Source organism: Ambystoma mexicanum, chromosome 5p, assembly GCF_040938575.1.
Source record: "Ambystoma mexicanum isolate Mex_15411 chromosome 5p, UKY_AmexF1_1, whole genome shotgun sequence".
NCBI lineage: Eukaryota > Metazoa > Chordata > Amphibia > Caudata > Ambystomatidae > Ambystoma > Ambystoma mexicanum.
The window spans coordinates 160082556-160102462 of record NC_090930.1 but is presented as its reverse complement, the minus strand read 5'-3'; the positions used below and the strand labels follow the sequence as shown (position 1 = coordinate 160102462).

Below are 19907 nucleotides of genomic sequence, written 5' to 3'. Positions count from 1 at the left end.
CACGTGCTACCAAATCTGAAGATGGCTGCCAAAGGCGGGGCTTAGGTAGAGGGCAGTCATTGGCTGTGGTCAGTATGACGCAGAGATCAGTTACTGGTTACTACTACGAAAGACAGATCAGAAACTAAACTGATACTGATTTTTTCTTTACCGAGGATTCCCAGCCTGACGACGGGGAATATTCATGAGCATGTGAATCCATGCCAGACCCATGCTGGAGAACAACAGTTACAGGTAAGTAACTTGTTCCTTTTGCCTTCGGGAGAGCAGCTGCCACCAGCTCAATTGTTGAGAAGATTTCTCCTGTGCCGCCTAGGCCGCCTTGTGCAGGTCGGCCACCTTCTCCTCCATCCTCTGCTTCTCGGGCTTCTCCCATAGCTAAGCCAGATGGGTGACTTCCTTATTGAGGAGGAGCTCGATTGTTGGCTGGCCATGTAGGCGGATGGTGATGATCGCGCTCTGCCTATTTTGGGACCAGCTTGTGCGGCGACCCCGATGGAACCGGACTTGCAGGGCTTGGCCTGATCTTGGACCCCCACGGATGTAGCGCCCTCAAAGGACTTGGAAGCCTGCACCTCTTACCAGCCGCTCCTGGGTGAGGGATGCCCCTGCTCAGGGCAGAGGCGTTGTCGTTTAGCCACGCTGTTTTTACTGTGTCGATCCATCGTTTACTTGGAGAAGCCGAGGCAGATCTCACACTCTCCCTCCTTATGATCTGGGTGATGACAGTAGAGGCACTGGAGGTTTGTTCTCCAGCAACACATTCCGCAGCCCGCATGTGGTACATGGCCTGAAAAGGGATCTTCCTTCCTACTCCGTCGTGGCTGGAGGTGCAGAGTAGGCCCGAAGGCCTCTGAAAACTTGGAAAAAACGTCCACGATCCTTGCCCTTGAGGGGCGCTGAAATTCACCGACAAACAGATCCCCGCAGTCAGATGGAAAGTAGAGCACGCCGGCTCTTCTGACAAAAATAAGAACTTTTTCCGTCAAAACTGTAGATGTAGCTCACGGACCAAAACTCGAGGACTCCCAACACTGAAACGTGCGGCAAAAAATGTGAAGATGGCTGCCAGAGGGGCTTAGTGAGAGGACTGTCATTGGATGGGGGCAGTATGACCCAGAGGAAAGTGATTGGTTTAAAGGAGAAATACAGGTTGTATCTGTTTTACCAAGGATTCTCAGCCTGACGAATGTTCGTGAGCATGTAAATCCATGCCAGACCCATTCTGGAGAATAGTTAAAGGTAAGTCATTTGTTCCACATCCAAGACGGCAGCCAAATCCCTTGGTGCTGCAATCGGACAAATTCAAACTCGCCCCATTGGAACAGCTTGGACGGTCAAGATGGTGGCAGCGAGTCTCGGGCGTGGGCGGGCTAGGGCGGGGCTGGGGAATTCGCGTTTTCCCTTACCTGGACAATTGGCTGATCAGGGCACGTTCTCCCGAACAGGTCCTGGAACATCGCTACTCCACCTCCACAGACTGGACTTCTCCCTCAATTTCAAGAAGCCCCACATTATACCATCTCAAAGGATCTTATTCATCAGGGCAGTCCTGAATGCATCCTCTGGGAAAACCTCACCACCGAGGTGATGGCTCAAGACATTCTGCAAATAGTCACCAAATTCCAGAGTGCACAGCGTCTGGCCTTAGTTTTTTGTTGAAATTTTCTTTTTTTGTTTTTTTTTTTGAGGTTGCTCTGCTTTATGGCATCCTGCATTTTCCTGGTGCCAGAGGCTCGCCTGAGGAGATCTCTCCAATGGGCTCTAGGGGCTCAATTGTCCCAATTCTCAGGCAGAATGTCAGACCTTAAGGTTCCAAGCAGTCACACTGGATCTTCTGTGGTGGTCCTGCAGGGACAACATTCGAGGGGATTGGGACCTCCGACGTATTCCAGATCTATGACGGTAATCACCACAGCTGTGCTGCTTCGGAAAATCTTTCGGCGTCTGCATCGATACGCCGCCCTCGAGGACCTCCTCCGACGGCCGACATCACTGGATGTTTATTAGTAGGACGCACGATGCCCGTAGCCTCAGTTGTAGTTTTTTCCCAGAACGTGTGGCACCAGTCTTCTGCCAGTCTGACCACACAAAGCCTTGCGGAAACGTAAGCTGCAATTGCATAAGAAATTCTGTAGCGGGGAAGGCAGGGAGGGAGCGATATGGAATGTCGTCGGACCATCCCATCGAAAGAACGTTACCAGGTAAGAGTAACTTGTTCTGAAGGGACAACTTTTTTGGCAACCATGGCCGGAAATAATAATAGTTAGTATCATATGCTGTTTATAGTCCATCTAGTGGTAATCGCGGAGTATTGCATCTTTTTTTCAAAAAAACGAAAGGGACGTCGACATGGGCGTGACTGTAACTATGCCTAACGTGACGTATGGTGTACCCAACATCCCTCACACGTCAAGGTCCTGCAGATTGTTTATTTCCGCCAATCTAGTTGGTCGCTTATGCAGAGCTCTTAAGAGCTTATATTGCTATTCCCTAACTGTCATAAACAAAATGCAAATACTGTAGAACAACGCTCTTAGAGCAGCCTTGGACATACCACGCAGAGCGCACATTTCTAACATCAGGAAAGAACATCATTGGCTAGAAATCAGTGACTGAGTCCTCACAAGACACTATCGCGCCCATAAAGGACTGAAAAACACTGCACCTCCCTACATCTCAGCTAGACTCACCAGAAAATCCTCTGGTCACCACACCAGAGCCTGTAACCACCTCCTACTTGAAACTCCTAGATTCAGACTAATTAAAGCAGGCGGAGCAAGCTTCCCTGTTACAGCTGCCCGTGCCTGGAATGCACTCCCTACTGCACTGAGAGCTAATCTACCCTGTTCTAGATTCAGATGCAATGTGAAATCCTCAGCTCTAGACCAGGTTCCCTGTATATATTACCTGTTATGACCGAATTGTGACTATAGACTCTCACATTGCCCCCTGTGGTGTGAGGTTCTCCCACTTTTTGTACCTCTTGCAGTCATGTATTGTAAATGTGTTAATAACTCATGGAATGTATCCTCTGTATGCATCTCCTGTATGTAACCTAAGCCTAAGTAATCTTGTTACTGCTGCGCCCGGCTACCCCTGGGTTTGGAGCGCATTATCAAATAGAAAACTAAACTAAACAACCCCTAAGGCCTCTTCGATGGGGTCACCGAATTAGAGCAGCCAGTCTGGCCATCTCAGGTTCTCTGGAACAGGTTCAACCAATTTGTCCCTCTGGAAACATTGAGCGGTGTTGCTTACAGGTAGCTTAGGCAATTCTGGTTCAAGTTGCTCTTGCATTGATGGTGTTCATCACAGCAGGTTCCGATGGATTTCCGGGGAGTGGCAGTGCAATGTTAAGGATTTACTAGGTCTTCTCCAAACGCTTATGAAATCTCCATGATAAAAGGTGGTTTCGCTATTTAATGGTAAATCTCTTGGCTAGAATTAAGAAAATCTAACTGCCAGTAAACATTATTTGGATAGTTGGCTTTTTATTTTAAATTCTATGGGGCCCTTTTTCAGTAGGATACAAATATGGTGGTAAAATCTATTGAAAAGGTTTCAAATTCCAACATTGTTTTAACTGTATACAAAGGCTATATATAACACACTTAACACTCACTACAACACTACTTATGGAGACTCAACTTAGTGAGTCTTGTGGTGTAGTGAGTTATTAACATCTGGATTCTTGGTAGGTTCTCAGGGGTGATACTACTCCAGTGTTGGCCGTTCTGTTTTGTCTCCTTTTTTTTTTTTAGTTCTAACGCCTAAACCCCTATTTTGAAATATCTGTCCACCTCTGGTGTGTGGTCTGCTTGTTCATGGTTCTGATAATGGATTTGTGTAGGGAAAGAAGTGTCTGTAAGCAAATTGTTTTAGTGCTGATTCAGCATGCCATATTTTGCATTGGGGATTGTCTGCACATTCTGGATGCAGTCTGTATTTGTTGTGTGTGCATAATTAAGTTGGCCATGGGAGCTTGGATGTGGCTAAGCTATTTTTTGCCACAATTGTGGAACCTGTATGGAAGAGGACAAAAGGTTTCATGGAAAGGTTTACTCCATATCTTGGTGTCAACCTTAGGGCTGCTCTGCAACACTTAAATGCACTGCAGAAGTTTCTAATATCAAAAATCACGAATCTCTAGCAATTGTTAGATTGCAAGATGAAAATGGTGTTAGGCTTACGAGGATTGATGCAATAAATGCACTGCTTACGATTTATTGTGTATCTTGTGTTAGTTTTCCTCTTGATGGATTCAGTTAATACAGGAAATGGTGTTTCTCTGCACATAAATTATGTAAGGCAAAAAGCTAATCCCTTCAAGTCCTAATTAACTGACGGCCTAACGCTAATACACTAGTTATGGATAGCTTCTGTTGCGGTCTACTCTATTTATAAAATAAAATTTTGAGGTAGGAGTATTTAACTCCCCATTATTTGAGTTGGAGTATGAAGCCAAATTAAATGGTAAACATGAATTTCCTGCTTCCTAATTTAAACGTATCGGACACCCTTCCTATGTGTATAGTTGGAACGTTTTTCGAAAAGATCGTGGAACAAAATAGTGGTTGATACTTTATTACACTACTGGAAGGCAGTGCCCACACAATTTCCAAGTGAATGCTAACCTTCTGCATCTTTGATACATGAACACAGGAACTCTAAGTTCTTAAGTTCTACTAAAGACACAGAACCAACTGCAAGCTAGTTGCATTAGGCATTCATACAGTACCTACCTCTACCAGCTTTATTTCCCTGCCACTCACTCCTACTGTTGCCTGCCACTACTTCGGTTTCATGGCTTCTCCGACCGTAGCAATGGCAAGCAGAAAGAGAGAAAACCTGACTCAATTTGTTGCTCTGCCTCCAACAAAGTCTTGCTATTCCACCTATTATTGTCTGTTGGCCTGACCCTCCTGTCTCTGAATCCTATTATGTTTTCTCACCTCAGTCCATTGCTGTAACTGCTGTCTCGCTCTTCTTTACCCTCTTCCTCTCTATCATTACTCTAGCTTGCTCTCCTTTCCTGTTTTCTCTGTTGCAGTTTCTACTGTTTATCTTCCTTCCACTATTATCGTATCTTTCTCCCGTCTTGCGATTTTTTCCATTTCTTTTCCACCTGTTGATTAGTTTCCTTATTGTCCCGCCTCTCAATGTTTCTTTTGCTCTGCTTCTTTCCCTCACTCCGGTTTCCTTACTTTCACTTTTGTTGCTATACTTTGTGGAGCTCCTTTGTAGTATTCTTCCTGCACTTTCTCTTTCTGTTTTAGCACAACTATTCACACCCGTGGAAGGATGTTCAGCAAAGCAGGTGGCTGGGACAGTAGGCGAGAATAAAATGTACCATCCACTGTTTCCAGCCACCCGAGGCCTTTAGCTGGGCGATGCCTTTTTTGCTCTTACGTCTCGCCCCTTTCCCCCATACTGCATGGGCGTCCCTTCCAAGGGACGGGAGACTGAATCTTTTTCACCAGAAAAAACATCTTCCCCTTGAAATCTAGAGGTGCGCTGGGGTGCGGCCCAGGGAGCATGCGCTTCCCTGACTCCGTCCTCCGGCGCCACACCTCAGTCCTCTTTTCCAGGTCGACTGGAACGGGCTGAATTCACCAGCGCTCCTGGGTTTGGCTTTGGACATGTAATTCCACGCGTTGATACTTCTCTCGTCTTTCTGGTTTTGTCTTTTTATCATTCAGGTACTCGGTCGTCAGGCATCACGCTCCTCCCCGGCGCATGTCGACTTCTTCAGGGTCCAGCAGGTGTCCATCCTGCGACAGGCTATTCCCGACAAAAGAACCCCAAGCCCTGTGCCTAAGGTGCCTTGGCCCCGACCATGGTTGGCAAGCTTGTACTGTGTGCAACGTGCTTTCTTTAAGGTCTCTGAAGAACAGTCTAGCCGGGTGGAGGGAGCTCTTCCAGAGATCGCCTCCAAAGGACCTAAAGGACATCGATCCAGGCCCCAGGTAGGGCTGCTTTTTTTTTTTTTTTCCCCCCCATTGGCCCGCAAGGGAGACTCCTTCCCCAGGACTCACCTGCGTGCGTGGGAGGGACCGCTGTCACGACCCTCACCCAAAACCCCCTCTGGCAAACCCATTGGCCAGGTGGAGACAGGACTCGGTCCTCTAGAGCCTGGCATCCTCTTCAAAAGCCCTCATATGGCCAGTCCTGGCGCCTATGGCGCCAGGCTCATACACCATGAAAAACAATGTGCTTGGGAACTACTTTATTGTATTGTCAGCCAACATGGAGGCATCCATATAGCTTGGTTCCTAGTGTTTTGGGTGTGTTAGCCTAGGGACTACTTTACCTGGACTATTTGGTTGGGGCTACTTAAACCACACCCGAGCAAGACAACACGCTTCGCGTTACTTTGCAGCTTGCAACGTGACGCTCACCGTTTACAGCTATTTCCTCGAACCTCGGAGAAGCAGAACTTGCAAGGAGACAAAAGGAACATCATTAGCAGCAGCATCTTACCTGAAGTCTTCATCTTTAAACACTCGGAGCTACTGAGAACAGCTTCCTCGAATCTGCACGCCTCTCGGACAGAACGACCTGAAAGAGGAAGATGGAGACAACATTAAAGAAAGCAGAAGAGACATTTACAAATTACGAACTGCTCAAAAGGCTTACCTGGCTGGTCGTCTCTCGGCTGGCACCACTCCGGACATTCCACTTGCGCTGAAGAACACTGCAACCTACAAGGAACGAAAACGTAGGTTAGAAAAGGCAAGACTTTGCAGCGCTGTACTTACTTACCGCATCATAGCGCTCTTAATGCGCCATCATTTACCAGCGGGGCTCAACCAAGCCAGTTCGCCGCGCTTAAGCTCCGCATACCTAAGGGAGAAAAGGGACATTTTAAACAAAAAGGCATGCAGGATAGCAACAAAACTAAAGAACAGCAATAAGACCTACCTGAACAATATCAAACGGGCCGGCGTCAGTGAAGTAACTGGATCGCACTCGCCCATGAAAAAGAACGCGCCCCTGCAAAGAAGGCAGGACGGAGAGCACACCTAATTCTACCACAAGGTGAGCAGAGAGCGCCAGAGGGACTGAAATCATACGGGGGTGGAGGGAGGATGCTTGCCCCAGTCGGTCAGTCTTGAACACAGTCATCCTGTATTTTCAGGCAGAGCCTTCCTCGCAGACCACATCAGGGCAAAGCTGAGAAGCATACCAGCGAGTAACCCGGCTGGGTGGCGTCCCTGTGGATACCAGGTGAGCGTAACAACCTCCAGGTCCTCGTACCGGCACAAGTACTGAGGTTGAATCTGCTACCGGCCGACTGGTCGGTGGATCCTCCTGGTGTCAGTGCTGAGGGACCGGAAGGTTCTTTCACTGCGTCGTTACCCGCAGGGCCAAGCCATAGCACCGGCAACATGTCCGAGGGGGCGCTTATATGCAGTTCTACCGGCAGATCAGCCGAGGGCGACGCCTACCAGGCCTTGGCCTGAGGAACAGGGTAGGCCCCATGATCCACACTCTAGTCCTGGGCGGGGCCCAGTGAGCCGAGCAACATGACGCAGGCTCATGGAGGGCAGCTCGACAAAATGGGCGCTGCACCATAAAATTTAGACATCCGGCCGATGCCGCTCCAAGGAAGGCAGCAGGTAGAGGTACTTGTCCAGGTGGGACTGTTGTCAACCAGGTATGTGGCCTACAGCTTACCCTCCGTGCATGGCAGGTTCCCGCTGCGCCCATATGGGCATGCCGAGCAAGGGCTCCAGCAGCCGCTCGCTTCCCTGTCCATATTGCCTACCACCACTCCGGCCTGCAAGGACGGGTTCTTCGAACGGTTCCTCGGGCTCATAAAATCTCCTCGGATGGGTCATCCTCTGGGACGCCATCAGAGATGTGCTCTGGCGCTGCAGGCCCAGTACATGCATCCCTGGCCCCTGTTCAGCCTCCACTGCCCGCTCCAGTCCGCCCAACCCCCAACCGAAAGGGGAAGCTGGTTCCGTACAAGCTTCCGCTTCAGCTTCCAGTTCAGTTCTCCACACCCCAGAATTTGGCACCCAGCACCCCTCCACCGGTGCCGGACCAACTAGACCCTCAGGTGGAAACATGAGGATGAAGACCCAGACGGTCATCAGCCAAGGCCTTCCAGGAATGTCTTGCGGGGCTGGCAGAGTATTTGGGGGGCCTTCCTCAACCCGAGGTCGAGCAAACCATCAGAGGGGGGCCCTTGCTGTAGTCCTCACGCTATGTCCCACGGCAAGAACTGGGATCCCGATGAAGGACATAATCGGCTTGGCCAAAAAGGGCTGGCTAAGCCCCACTGTCTAGCCAGTCAGTCGGCACCTGGATGCCAAGTACAGGCAGATGGAGGGGGTATACACTCTTGCTATCAGCCCACCCTCAGCCAACTCTTCAGTGATTGCTGCGCCATCACTATACTCCAGTCTCAGCCGTTCTTGGCCTCTTCCTTCGCGGCGCTGCTAGGCAAGGAGAAGATCCTGGAGGCGTACAGGAAGAAGCTGTATTCCAACGCGTCCTCGCATCTTCGTCAAGCCAACGCGGATGCCATGCTGGCAGCCGTTAACCAGAGGCTCTAGCGGGGGATTGCGGATTTCCTCCCAGAGCTCCCAGCATGCAGAAAATTGCGATTCAAGGCGGGATTGGCAAAGGCCACGATGGTGGCGCAGGTCGTCATGGAGTCCACCGTAGCCCACATTGACACCTCTGGCCGTGCCATCTGCTTTGCCATGGACATGAAAAGAACCGCCTGGCTCTGTGCTACGAAAGTCAACCCGGACATCCAGGAACGCATCTTGGATCTTCCGTACAAAGGGGGTGACCTCTTCCACGCGACAATGGACGAGGAGCTGGACCAAAAGAAAAACAGCTAACAAATGGCTAAGTCTATCCATTTTGACAGACCACGTACACCCAGTCACAGCAGCGCTCTGACAAGGGATGTTCATACAAAGAGTTCTGCGGCTTCCAAGAGCGGAGGTCAAGGCAGCCTGACAGTTCACCGGCTCAACATCGGCGCAAACAACAAAAAAGGGGGGGGCTCAAGGAGGGAGAGTAAGGGCTTTTTCCGGTCCCCTCTGCAACAGCCTCAGAGAAAGAAGACATGACATGCCCCTCCGGGGCCACGTGTCTCCAGTGGGGGCCAGCATCTCCTCCCCTCCCACAGGTTGGGGACAGCAACTCTTTTGGCGGAGATCCGGTCGCTCGTAGAGAGATATGCAGTGGAGGAAGTCCCAGCCTCCCAGAGAGGCTTGGGTTTTTACTCCAGGATTTTTGCCCTTCAGAAAGAACCAGGTGGGCCTGAGAGTTGTGCTGGACCTTTCCACCCTCAACCACTCCCTACCTCTACAAAAATTCAAGATTGTTACGCCAGCAGAGATATTGTGCAAGGGAGATTGGATGTGCCCTCTGGATCTGAAGGACCCGTACCTACATGTCCCGATTTGGCAGCCCCATCCTGCTTTCCTACGGTTCAGGATGATGGGCTACCATTTCCAATACGAGGTCCTCCTGTTTGGCTTCAACTCGCCCCTCCGGGTCTTTACCAGACTCATGAACGCGGTAGCGGCCCTCCTCAGAGAGCAGGCCTCCATCTATCCATACCTCGACGACTGGCTCGTCAGGGCTATATCTCCGGAGGCGGTTCACCACTCCTCCCATGCCCTTATGAACACACTGCACGACTTGGGCTTCTCTCGCTCAACCTCAAGAAATCACAGCTGCTCCCTATGCAGACTGACTTTCCTCGGACTCATTTCAGAAACGTTCTCCGCGAAGGTGGTCCAGGCACTGCAACCTACGCATGGGCAAGCCCTTCTGGCTGCCTTCTCCGCAGGCCACCATCACCAGACTCCTCGCTCGAGTGCTGGGGAGCCACCCTGGAAGATCTCTGTCCACGGCACCTGGACTCGACAGGAGCAGGAATACCACATCAATTGGTTGGAGCTTAATACCATCTGACTAGCGCTCAGAGCATTCCTACCACTTCTCAGGGGAAAGGTTGTCCTCATCCAGACAGACAACTCGGCCAGCATGTACTACGCCAACAAGCGGGGAGGCACCAGATCCCCCCCCCCCCTCCTCTGTGCAGACTGCCGATCAGCATGTGGGAATGGGACTTGGAAAACGAAATTTACCTCTTGGTATTGTACCTCTCGGGGGGAATCAACCTGGAGGCGGACAGGCTCAGCAGGCTGGGAGTGGACAATTACGAGTGGCAGCTAAACATCCTTGTTATTCAGGAAATCATAAACGGGTGGGGTCTCCCACCCCTTGTGCCCCCCCAGTGGATCACTTTGCCACCTGGCACAAGAAGTACCCCCAGTTCGCAACCTGGCAGGGTCAGGGCCCTGGCTCTCTGGGCGATGGATTTCACCGCCAGTTGACCGACATGAAGGCCTACGCCTTTCCGCCCACTCCCCTGATCCACAGGGTTCTTTGCAAGATCAAAGAGTCGCACTGGCTCAGCTTCATTCAGATTTCTCCATGGCAGCCGGCCAGACCATGGTTTTCGGAGCTCCTCAGCCTCTCGGATTTGCCCCCGATACACCTCCCGATGGGGCCAGCGCATCTTCTGGCGCAGCAGGGGGGCATGATCATCCACCCCGCGCCAGGGAAACTAGCCCTCACATCGCGTTACCTGAGCAGGTAACGCTTCGGCACCTTAGTCTCTCACAGACCAATCTGGAGATCATACAGGGCGCCAGGAGCAAAGCCACCACGGCCCAGTACAAGAGCAAATGGACCAGGGTCTGCCTCTGGGCAGACTCCAAGGGAATTGACCCTCTGGCCTGCAACCTGGACGATGTGCTTTTTTTTTCGGTGCACCTCGCTCCTTCGGGCTTACAGGTCGACACCTGCCATACATACCTTGCAGCCATTGGGGCTTACTCGAAGGAAGGCATTTTTTCCTCCTCCAACCCTATCGTCAAACCCCTGACTGGTCTCACGAGCTTTACCCGCCTGTCAAGAGACCGCACCCATTGGGGGACCTGAATATAATTTTGGGTGCCCTGGTGCACAAACCATTCGAGCCAATGGCGTCTGTGGACATTAGGCTGGTCACCATCAAGACGGCTTTACTAGTCGGCCTTACCTCGGCTCGCATAGTCAGCGAGATTCAGGTGCAGGTCGCCTCAGAACCATATACCACCTTTCACAGGGACAAGGTAGTCATGCGGACGCACCCAGCTTTTCTGCCCAAGGTTCCACCTGCATTTCACTTTAACAAGGAAATAGTCCTTCCGGCGTTCTTTCCCGATCCCTAGGAGCACAGTGTGCTACAATGCCTGGATGTCAGGCGTGCCCTGAAATTCTACTTGGACAGAACCAACGGCTTCCGCAAGTCAGACGGCCTGTTTGTCACTTTCGGCGGCTCGAGGCCAGGCTATCGAGCCTCCCTATCCCGCTGGATGGTCTCTGCTATCAAAGAAGCGTATGAGGACCAGCACAAGCTGCTCCCGGCCAACATGCATGCCCACGCAGTCAGGGCCAAGGCATCGGCCACAACCATCGCATTCCAGCACCATGTACCTTTGCAAGTCATAAGCAGGGCGGCCACTTGGGCCTCTCCCTTGGCTTTTTGCAAGCATTACTGTTTGGATGCCGGCTCCTGAATGGATGCGTCTTTCGGACTGGCGGTTCTCAGGAAACTATTTGCTTAAGGACGGTCTCCTCTCCACCCTGGGGCTACAATCCATTCTAATCACCCATACAGTATGGCGGAAAGGGGACGGGATGTAAGAGTAATTATAAATTACTCACTGTAGTGACTAACATACTCTTAGTCCATAGTCCCCTTTCCTCCATACGTCCCACCAACTTCTCCCTAATACTGGTGTCATTAGGCAATGTTAAATCTATTGTCGACGCGTCAGTGGGGACTGAGGTGTGGCTCTGGAGGGCGGAGTCAGGGCAGCGCATGCTCCCTGGGCTGGGCCTCTAAATTTAAAGGGGAAGGTTTTTTTTGGTGAAAAAGGTTGTCTCCTTAGAAGGGACGCCCATACAGTATGGAGAAAATGGACTAGGAGTACGTTAGTCACTACGGTGAGTAACTTAGAATTTTTTCATTACATTTTCTTTAATGTGGTGAGGCAACAGGGAGTCTGTCCTGTGCCTCTCCATCCCCCCGAAAAGAAATCCTATCCGCCCATTTTCCCTTGGGTGGTTCTTCTTATTTCATTTGGATTTTGCCAACGCAATATTTAAAGTTTAAAAAGCTGAAAATACATTTGGATTTACAAATCTAGTTCTACTTCAACTTTGAGAGGCTTTTTTAGATATAGGCAAATCTGCTTTTGAGAGTTTAGGCTGCACATTTGTTTTAGCAGATGCTTGGCAGCCCTGATGTGTTCTGCTAATGTTCAATAGTTCAGATCTGTTAAGTGGAAAGCGAAGTCATACTGCTACAGTTCCAACCTGCTCAGTGCTCTGCATTTTAAATACATTTCTTTTTTGCAGACTCCTCTCACTGAGCTTTTTGATTTTTTTTTTTTCATTTGATTTATAAAGCGCAAAAAAACAGGCCCAGGGGCAACCGGGCGCATACTCTTAAACATGTTACAAAAAGCAGTAGTTACAGAAGTTACAAAATTATACAGCATATATACATGTACCGAAGGGTACCATTAACAGCGTATAATACAGGGACACAGCAGAGAAAATGTATATTCAGTCCTGTACCACACATGGAGTCTGGACTGTGTCAAGGTCTCATGAGTCTTGGGAGAGAAGCCATGTTTTAGCATTGTTCTTGAAGGAGTGGAATGATGGTTCAATTCTGATAGGTGTGGGCAAGGTGTTCCAGAGTTTGGAGGCCAAGACGGGGAAGCTCACCCCACCAGCTTTTTGGAGTTTGCATCTAGGCACGATGAGGCTGTGAGTTTGGGCTGCTCTGGTAGGTCGAGTGGAGGTGTGGCATGAGAAGCGAGCGGACAGGTAAGGTGGGGCGTTGTTGCTCAGACATTTGTGAGTCAAAGCTAGGGTTTTCAGGGCAATTCTGTCTTACCGGGAGCCAGCGTAAGTCCGATCTGACGGAGGAGATATGAGAGCGTCTCGGGATGTTTAAGGCTGCCCTTAAGGCATTATTTTGTACAGTTTGCAATTTATTAAGGTTAGACTGACTGGTCCCTAGGTAGAGAGCACTACAGTAGTCGATTTTGGCCATAACAAGAGTTCTGGCGAGTGTGATACAGTTGGTGGAATTAGGAAGGGTCTACAGGCAGTGATACGTTTGCAGGTATAGGTCGGCTTCGGCCTATACCTGCAAACTTAACTGCATTTATTTGTCTGTTCAGAGAAAGCGAGGAATCAAGATAGACCACTAGCGTCTTAGTGTCTTTGGAGACTTTAATGTCATTGCCGTCAATAATGAAGGACTTGTAGGTTTGGTCTAGTTTGTTGAGCCGATGATTTGATCCTAAAAGTAAGAGCTCAGTCTTATCATCGTTAAGGCAAAGTTCGTGCTGTGCTATCCAGGCCTGGATGACCGAGTAAACATGAAGGGCTTTGGTGTCAGCTGTGTAGTCTCCTGTGATAGGGATGAGTATCTGGATGTCGTCCGCGTAGTTAGTGTAGGAGACACCCAGATAGTCAAGCACATCGAAGAGGGGCTTGGTGAATACGTTATACAACATAGGGGATACACACGAGCCTTGGGGAACGTCACAGTGAATAGGAGAGGGATCCGCTGATGCCAGCGGTGAGAAGACCCTCATGGATCTATTGCTCAGGAATGAGTGGATCCAGGCATTGGCAGAGTCGGAGAAGTGGGCTGCGGCTTTGAGATGCTGGCAGAGTATTTGGTGGTTGACCAGAACAGGATTTCAACCAAACAGTTAAACATTGATCTCTGAAAGGCCCAAAGGGGGCTTGGCGGGCGGCACTAGCAGTCTCATTGAAGGCTCACCTGCCGTGAAAGGCTTGTCCCAAGCTCTATGCCAGTTTTAACTGACATCCTGCACATAAATCAAGCGATTTGTAGTGAGGATGTTGCCTTTGAAATTGGAAGGTTTTTGTCAGACAAGGAAGAGATGTCGTTAGGACACGGTTGAATCTTCTCAGACTGACCAATTTATGTCACAGCCAGTGTAGAGGATGGAGAGAAGACGCTGCTCTTCAGCTTTTAAATGAACACATGTTGGCAACGCACCAATATAGCAGCTCTGAGAACAAATTACATCTTTTGTTCTTTCGAATGGATGTTCCTCCCATGCCTTCCTCATCTTTGATGTACTCTGACATGCTTATTAAAGCAGTATATCTGAGTATATCAAAGACTAGGAATCCGGGGGAGGACACATTTGAAATGCAGGTACTGGCACGAAATATAGCAGTCCTGCTTAGAACTGTAGGCATAATGCATTAGCCCTGCTGTGAATAGTTGTCATTGACCCATGAAAAGGGTATAGTAGATTAGCTGAAATTTGGCATAATGTGCCTAAACATATAGCACAACTGAGATGTATTGGTACAGGTATTCCTGCTACAAGTATATACAGTACTGACTTCTGGAAAGTGTTGCTAATTTGCCTTTTTAAAAAAAGAAAAAAAAATCGGGTAGCTCTCCTTGGAGGGGTTGCTACTTTCTCATTGATTACACGTTTCATCAAAGATGTTCTGGTATATTGTCGCACTCCCTAACAGTATGCATTAAACTTTGCTTGGGGGAGGGGTATTTCAGGTAAGGTGCAGACCACGTGGCGATCCATTACTTGCTCCGAGACTGACGATATTGACTGGGCCCTTTCATGCAGGCGCACACAAACTTGCAGTCTTTCAGCTAAGTAAGCATTGCGCTCAACGGAGGTAGGGTTCACAGACCCCATAATTTGCCGCGTTTGATAGTAAATGCTAAAAGCAATAGGTTGGATGTGAGATGTCATTGGGTTTTTTAATTCTTTTGTAATTAACTTTTTCCTTATAAATGTAGCTGAACAGTGGCTACCTTTCCATGGCTGATAGTTTGTTCCTTTCAAAAATTCTTTTTCCCAGTTATTTTCTTGCATTAGGACATTTTGTCTCTATTCTGTCCTTGAATGAGATTTATTTTTTACTTTTCCTGTGCATTTTATATATTAGCCTTTTAAGTAACATCTATAAAAATTGTGATCATGCAATGTAAAGCATTGGAGAATTCTAACTTTTGGTCTGGCCTTCTCTTTTGACAGGTTCAGAATCTGCAGAGGATGCATCGAATGGTGATTCAATTATAGACTGGTTGAATTCTGTGAGGCAGACTGGAAACACTACCCGAAGTGGACAGCGAGGTAACCAGTCTTGGAGAGCTGTAAGCCGGACAAACCCAAATAGTGGCGATTTCAGATTCAGTTTGGAAATCAATGTTAACCGAAATAATGGGAATCAAAACCCAGAAAGTGGAACAGAGCCGTCTGCTGATGCCTCCAGTACAGATGAGGTGATGGAAAATGCCAGTCAAAGTGACAATGTGACTCCTCATTCTGACTCTACACCCGATACGCAGCCTAGCACTGACATGGGTGATGCAGAGGTTGTCATGACAGAAGAAGCTACACATGAAGAGACTAGCACAGAGGGGGCAGTTGAAGATGGAGCCTGTGATGAAGGTGTTAGCTTGGAAGCTTCTCTTCTCGGAAGAGCCAACCTGGAAAGTGCCATCTCAGAAGCTGGCAACCTGGAAATAAGTTCTAGCATTGAAGCAGCGAGTTTGGATAGAGCCAGTTTTGAAGCTGCCAGTCTAGAAAGAATTGGCCTGGAAGCAGCCAATCTAGAAAGAGCCAGGTTGGAAGCTGCTAGCTTGGAAGCTGCTAGCTTGGAAGCTGCCAATATGGAAAGCGCCAGCATGGATGCAGAGTGCTTGGAAGCCACTATTTCTGAAGCTGGAAGTCCGGAAAGGGACAATCCACAAGCTGACTCTATGGAAAGTGCCACTCCAGTAATTGGCAGTCAGGAACTTGAAAATGTTTGTTTGGCAACTAGTTTGGAGCGGAGTGGGTTGGAAAGTGGTCCTTCTGAAGAGTCTGTTGCAGAGGAAACCTCACCTTCCAGAGGTCAAAGGAGAGGAAGAAGCAGGAGTCCTGACCAACGGAGAACAAGGGCAAGGACTGATAGAAGTCGGTCACCTCTTAATCCAGTGAATGAGACCCCTCCCAGGGCATCTCCAACTTCAGATCCTTTTTTAGCCAATGAACCAGAGGGAAGTTCTAGAACCAGACGGCATGTGACCTGGTCTCAGCCTTTGAATCATTGGCCTGTAAATGAAGCAGATGGGAGCTCTAGAACTAGACAACATGTGACATTAAGGCAGCACACAGCTGGCACAGAGGCACCAAGTCCAACTGCTGTACCGTTTTCCACACCAGAAACCAGAAATTCTCCTCCAGCAGCCACATCTGAAACTACTGGCACCAGTGAGCCAGTTGCACCTGGACAAAGGCCTCCCACTATTGTTCTTGACCTTCAAGTGAGAAGGGTGCGTCCAGGGGAATATCGCCAAAGAGACAGTATAGCTAATAGGACACGGTCCAGGTCCCAGACCCCCAACAACACAGTCACTTATGAAAGTGAGCGTGGTGGTTTCCGACGCACTTTTTCTCGCTCTGAGCGCGCAGGTGTACGGACGTATGTGAGCACAATCAGAATTCCTATTCGCAGAATCTTAAACACTGGCTTGAGTGAGACCACCTCTGTTGCAATTCAGACAATGCTGAGGCAAATAATGACTGGTTTTGGAGAGCTAAGCTACTTTATGTACAATGATAGTGATGCTGATCCAAGTGTACCTGTCCCTGTCCCAAACCAGTCTGCAGAACCTGCAGAGTCACAAAATGTCAGTAGTAGCAGTAGTAGTAGTTCAAGTGGTGAAAGCACAGAAGCCAGTCCTGGAGAAGTATATGAAGGCGGGAGTGAAGGTGCTATTGACGGCAGTAATGAAGGTGGTGTGGAGGGCAGTAATGATGGTGCTGCTGAAATTGGTACTGAAGGTGGCGCAACAGCTGGTGCTAGGAGGGAGGGTCGTAATAGAGGCTTGGTCACCTTTGAAGAAAGTGGCTCTTTGCCATTCCTTAGCCTTGCACAATTTTTCCTCCTGAATGAGGATGATGATGATCAACCAAGAGGACTCACCAAAGAGCAAATCGATAACCTGTCCACTAGAAATTTTGGTGAAAATGATGCTCTGAAGACCTGCAGTGTTTGCATTACAGAATATGCTGAAGGCAACAAGCTGCGGAAACTGCCTTGTTCACATGAGTACCATGTCCATTGCATTGATCGCTGGTTATCTGAAAATTCCACTTGTCCAATTTGTCGTCGAGCTGTTTTGGCAGTGGGCAACAGAGAAAGTGTTGTCTAAATGATTAAACTTTTGGCTGACTAACCTGCACTATGTGTGATGGGCAACAACAAAGATCCCTTCTTTATGGCCACTTTTTGGGTGGTATTTATAAAGCATAGGTTTTTTCACAAAGAAATATTGCCCTTCAAATCACTCCCACCCCCACTATAATCTTTTAATTGCAGTCCAGAATGTAAAATTTCACAGGCTATATTGTATATTGCAATAGAGGCTTTTCTGCCCAATATATTTCAAATATTAGTTTCACTTCTGTTTTTTAAAGCAGCATTTTCTGTTAATTGAACAGTCAGTTGTGTATAGCATTATATGCTTCTTACCATTTTTTTTTTTAGTAGTACTAGCACCTATGCCAATGTTTAAGACCTTGTAAATCCATTTCCTGTCCTGCAGATGTTCAGTGGCGGGCTGCAGGCTGCTTTAAGCATCTCAATGCCGTGCTTCCATTGAAATCGGAACTGTGCCAAAGAGCATCTGTTGGAGATTTGGGAATGGGTCAATTTTGAGGACCGAGCTTCAGTTTAAGTTTTTGTTGATACTAAATAAAATTGTACACAGTATGAAGGTACTATGCGCACCTATCTGTTAATCCCATTGTGATGGCCAATAATGTGATGTCTGACATGAGAAGCTGTTGCGTTTTCTTTAGCTGTGTTTTTGTAAATCTTGCGTTCTGAACCCTCGTCCAAATCTGCCGTCAGCACTTCATCTCCCAGCTGTATAAAGTGAAAATCCCAGGAAAGAATTTTAAATGAAAGTACTCTTGAACTTAATTTCCTGACACGCTTTAGACTGGCATGCAAACGTGGAGACCTAATCTTTAATAAAATATTGTTGCTCTTAAATCCAATGAGCATATTCATTTGTTAGCTTCAGAAATGGAACAGTATTGGATCACCCCGCCATCTTCTCCGTTGACTGCACAAAGAAGAGTGGTAGGAGCTTGTGCTGAAAACAATTGAAGAACTTAGGCAAAAAAGCTGTTTCGAAACGCAAGCATTTTTAAACTATTACTAGCTTGACTTGCATGTTGGCCTTGTCAAATAATCAGGAAGGCTTTAAGAATGTTGCAAGTTAAATCCAAATAACCTGTTGAAATTTTTCTGGAGAGAAACAATCATAGTCCTCTTAGTGTTCATCGACTTGTAAATACCTTGTTGATCCTTAATTTAGTTTTTAACCGCTTTACAGCGAAGGACGTGGGCATCCATGTCCTAGATGTTCCTAATGGAATGCAAAGGACTTGGCTGTTCACATCATTGACTAATTCATTACTGAATGTCTCTACCGCTGAGGCAGGAATTTCTGCTGCAGGGGTAGTTGAGGCCCGTCAATACTATGAGCTGTAAAAGTTGATCCTAGTTACATTGGGATATTGATCTTGTTGTGAAAATATAAGTCTGCTTGTTGACTTTAAAAAAATAGTTATAAAGATGTAAAGCTTTTTGTAGAAGCTCAGTACTTTTCCAGTGCACTGTTGTACTAATGCATTATACAAATTTAAAGAAAACTTAACTTGCTGAAAGTATACAAATGCTTTTCATGGGAGGGAACCAAGATGTATATATACATGTACATAAACCTTTGTGTCTATGTATGCATATATACACACGCATACGTGTGGATAACCATATACGTATGTGTATATACATATATATGCAGACACGTGTATATAGCTGTATGTGTAACCATTGCAAGAAAAAAGGCAATCAATGCCTTTGTAAATCTACTTGTCAAGCAGGGCATATTTGTCATGTTTAAATTTTGTGAACGAAAGCTGCTAACTTCGAAGGGAATAAAACGAAATTAAACCCGAGTTAAGATTTTCTGAAACTGGATTAAAATGTGTTAATTTGAAAGAAATCTGCATGATTGCATGATGTCAGATGGTAGATAAACCATTCAACTATATGGCAATTTGTTTGCTCTTGTAGGTACTGCAATAGCACACACCTACTTGTAGACTTTCATATTGTGTAATTGAAAGTGCTTTTTGAAATTCACAAGTTTGAGGCATAACATTTATGTACAGATTTGAGTGGGCTTTCTACTGTTGCTTATGTAAAGTCGCTTTTGTATCTTTATACCTTTCATGTTCTTAAGGTCCCATCAAATACTGGTCTCTGGTTTGTTAATGTTTGCATGACTTTATTGCATTTGTTACTTTATATCTGCAGGAAGGCAAACAATTTTCTTTTTTTATTGCTTGTAATAATGCTCCAGGGTACATCCTTTTTACATTTTAGATTTCAATGGCTATTTGTTTACCTCTAACGTTTTATTTCACACAAACCTGATGCAAGAGCAAGCCAGTCTTGGGTATCCTATCTTGCAGTTTTCCAGGGAGATGTTAATGAAAGAGTTGTAATGAGGGCTGCTGCAGTTATATTGGGCCTTACCTAATCAATATGATTTGATCAAATATTTGTTGAATTACAGATGGCTACTTTAACTGAAGAATATATGAAAATAACGATGGGCCCAGTTGTGATTTTTTTTTTAATTTAGATCAAATGATTGAACAGGTTTTACACTGGGCACTTTATGGTTGTAATATATGAAGACCATCCCATGTGTGTGAAATGTG

General features: G+C 47.4%; 1 protein-coding gene across 3 annotated transcripts in view; it reads left to right on the top strand.

Moving 5' to 3' along the window:
- The window catches only part of RLIM (ring finger protein, LIM domain interacting), a 339543-nt gene extending 320407 nt beyond the window's left edge, over positions 1-19136 (top strand). For all 3 annotated transcript variants that reach the window (XM_069612571.1, XM_069612573.1, XM_069612572.1), the window contains one exon: positions 15156-19136. In XM_069612571.1, coding sequence (XP_069468672.1) covers positions 15156-17320 — 2165 coding nt within the window. In that variant the 3' untranslated portion in view covers positions 17321-19136. The remainder of the gene's footprint in view (positions 1-15155) is intronic.
- The last annotated feature ends 771 nt before the right edge of the window (positions 19137-19907 follow it).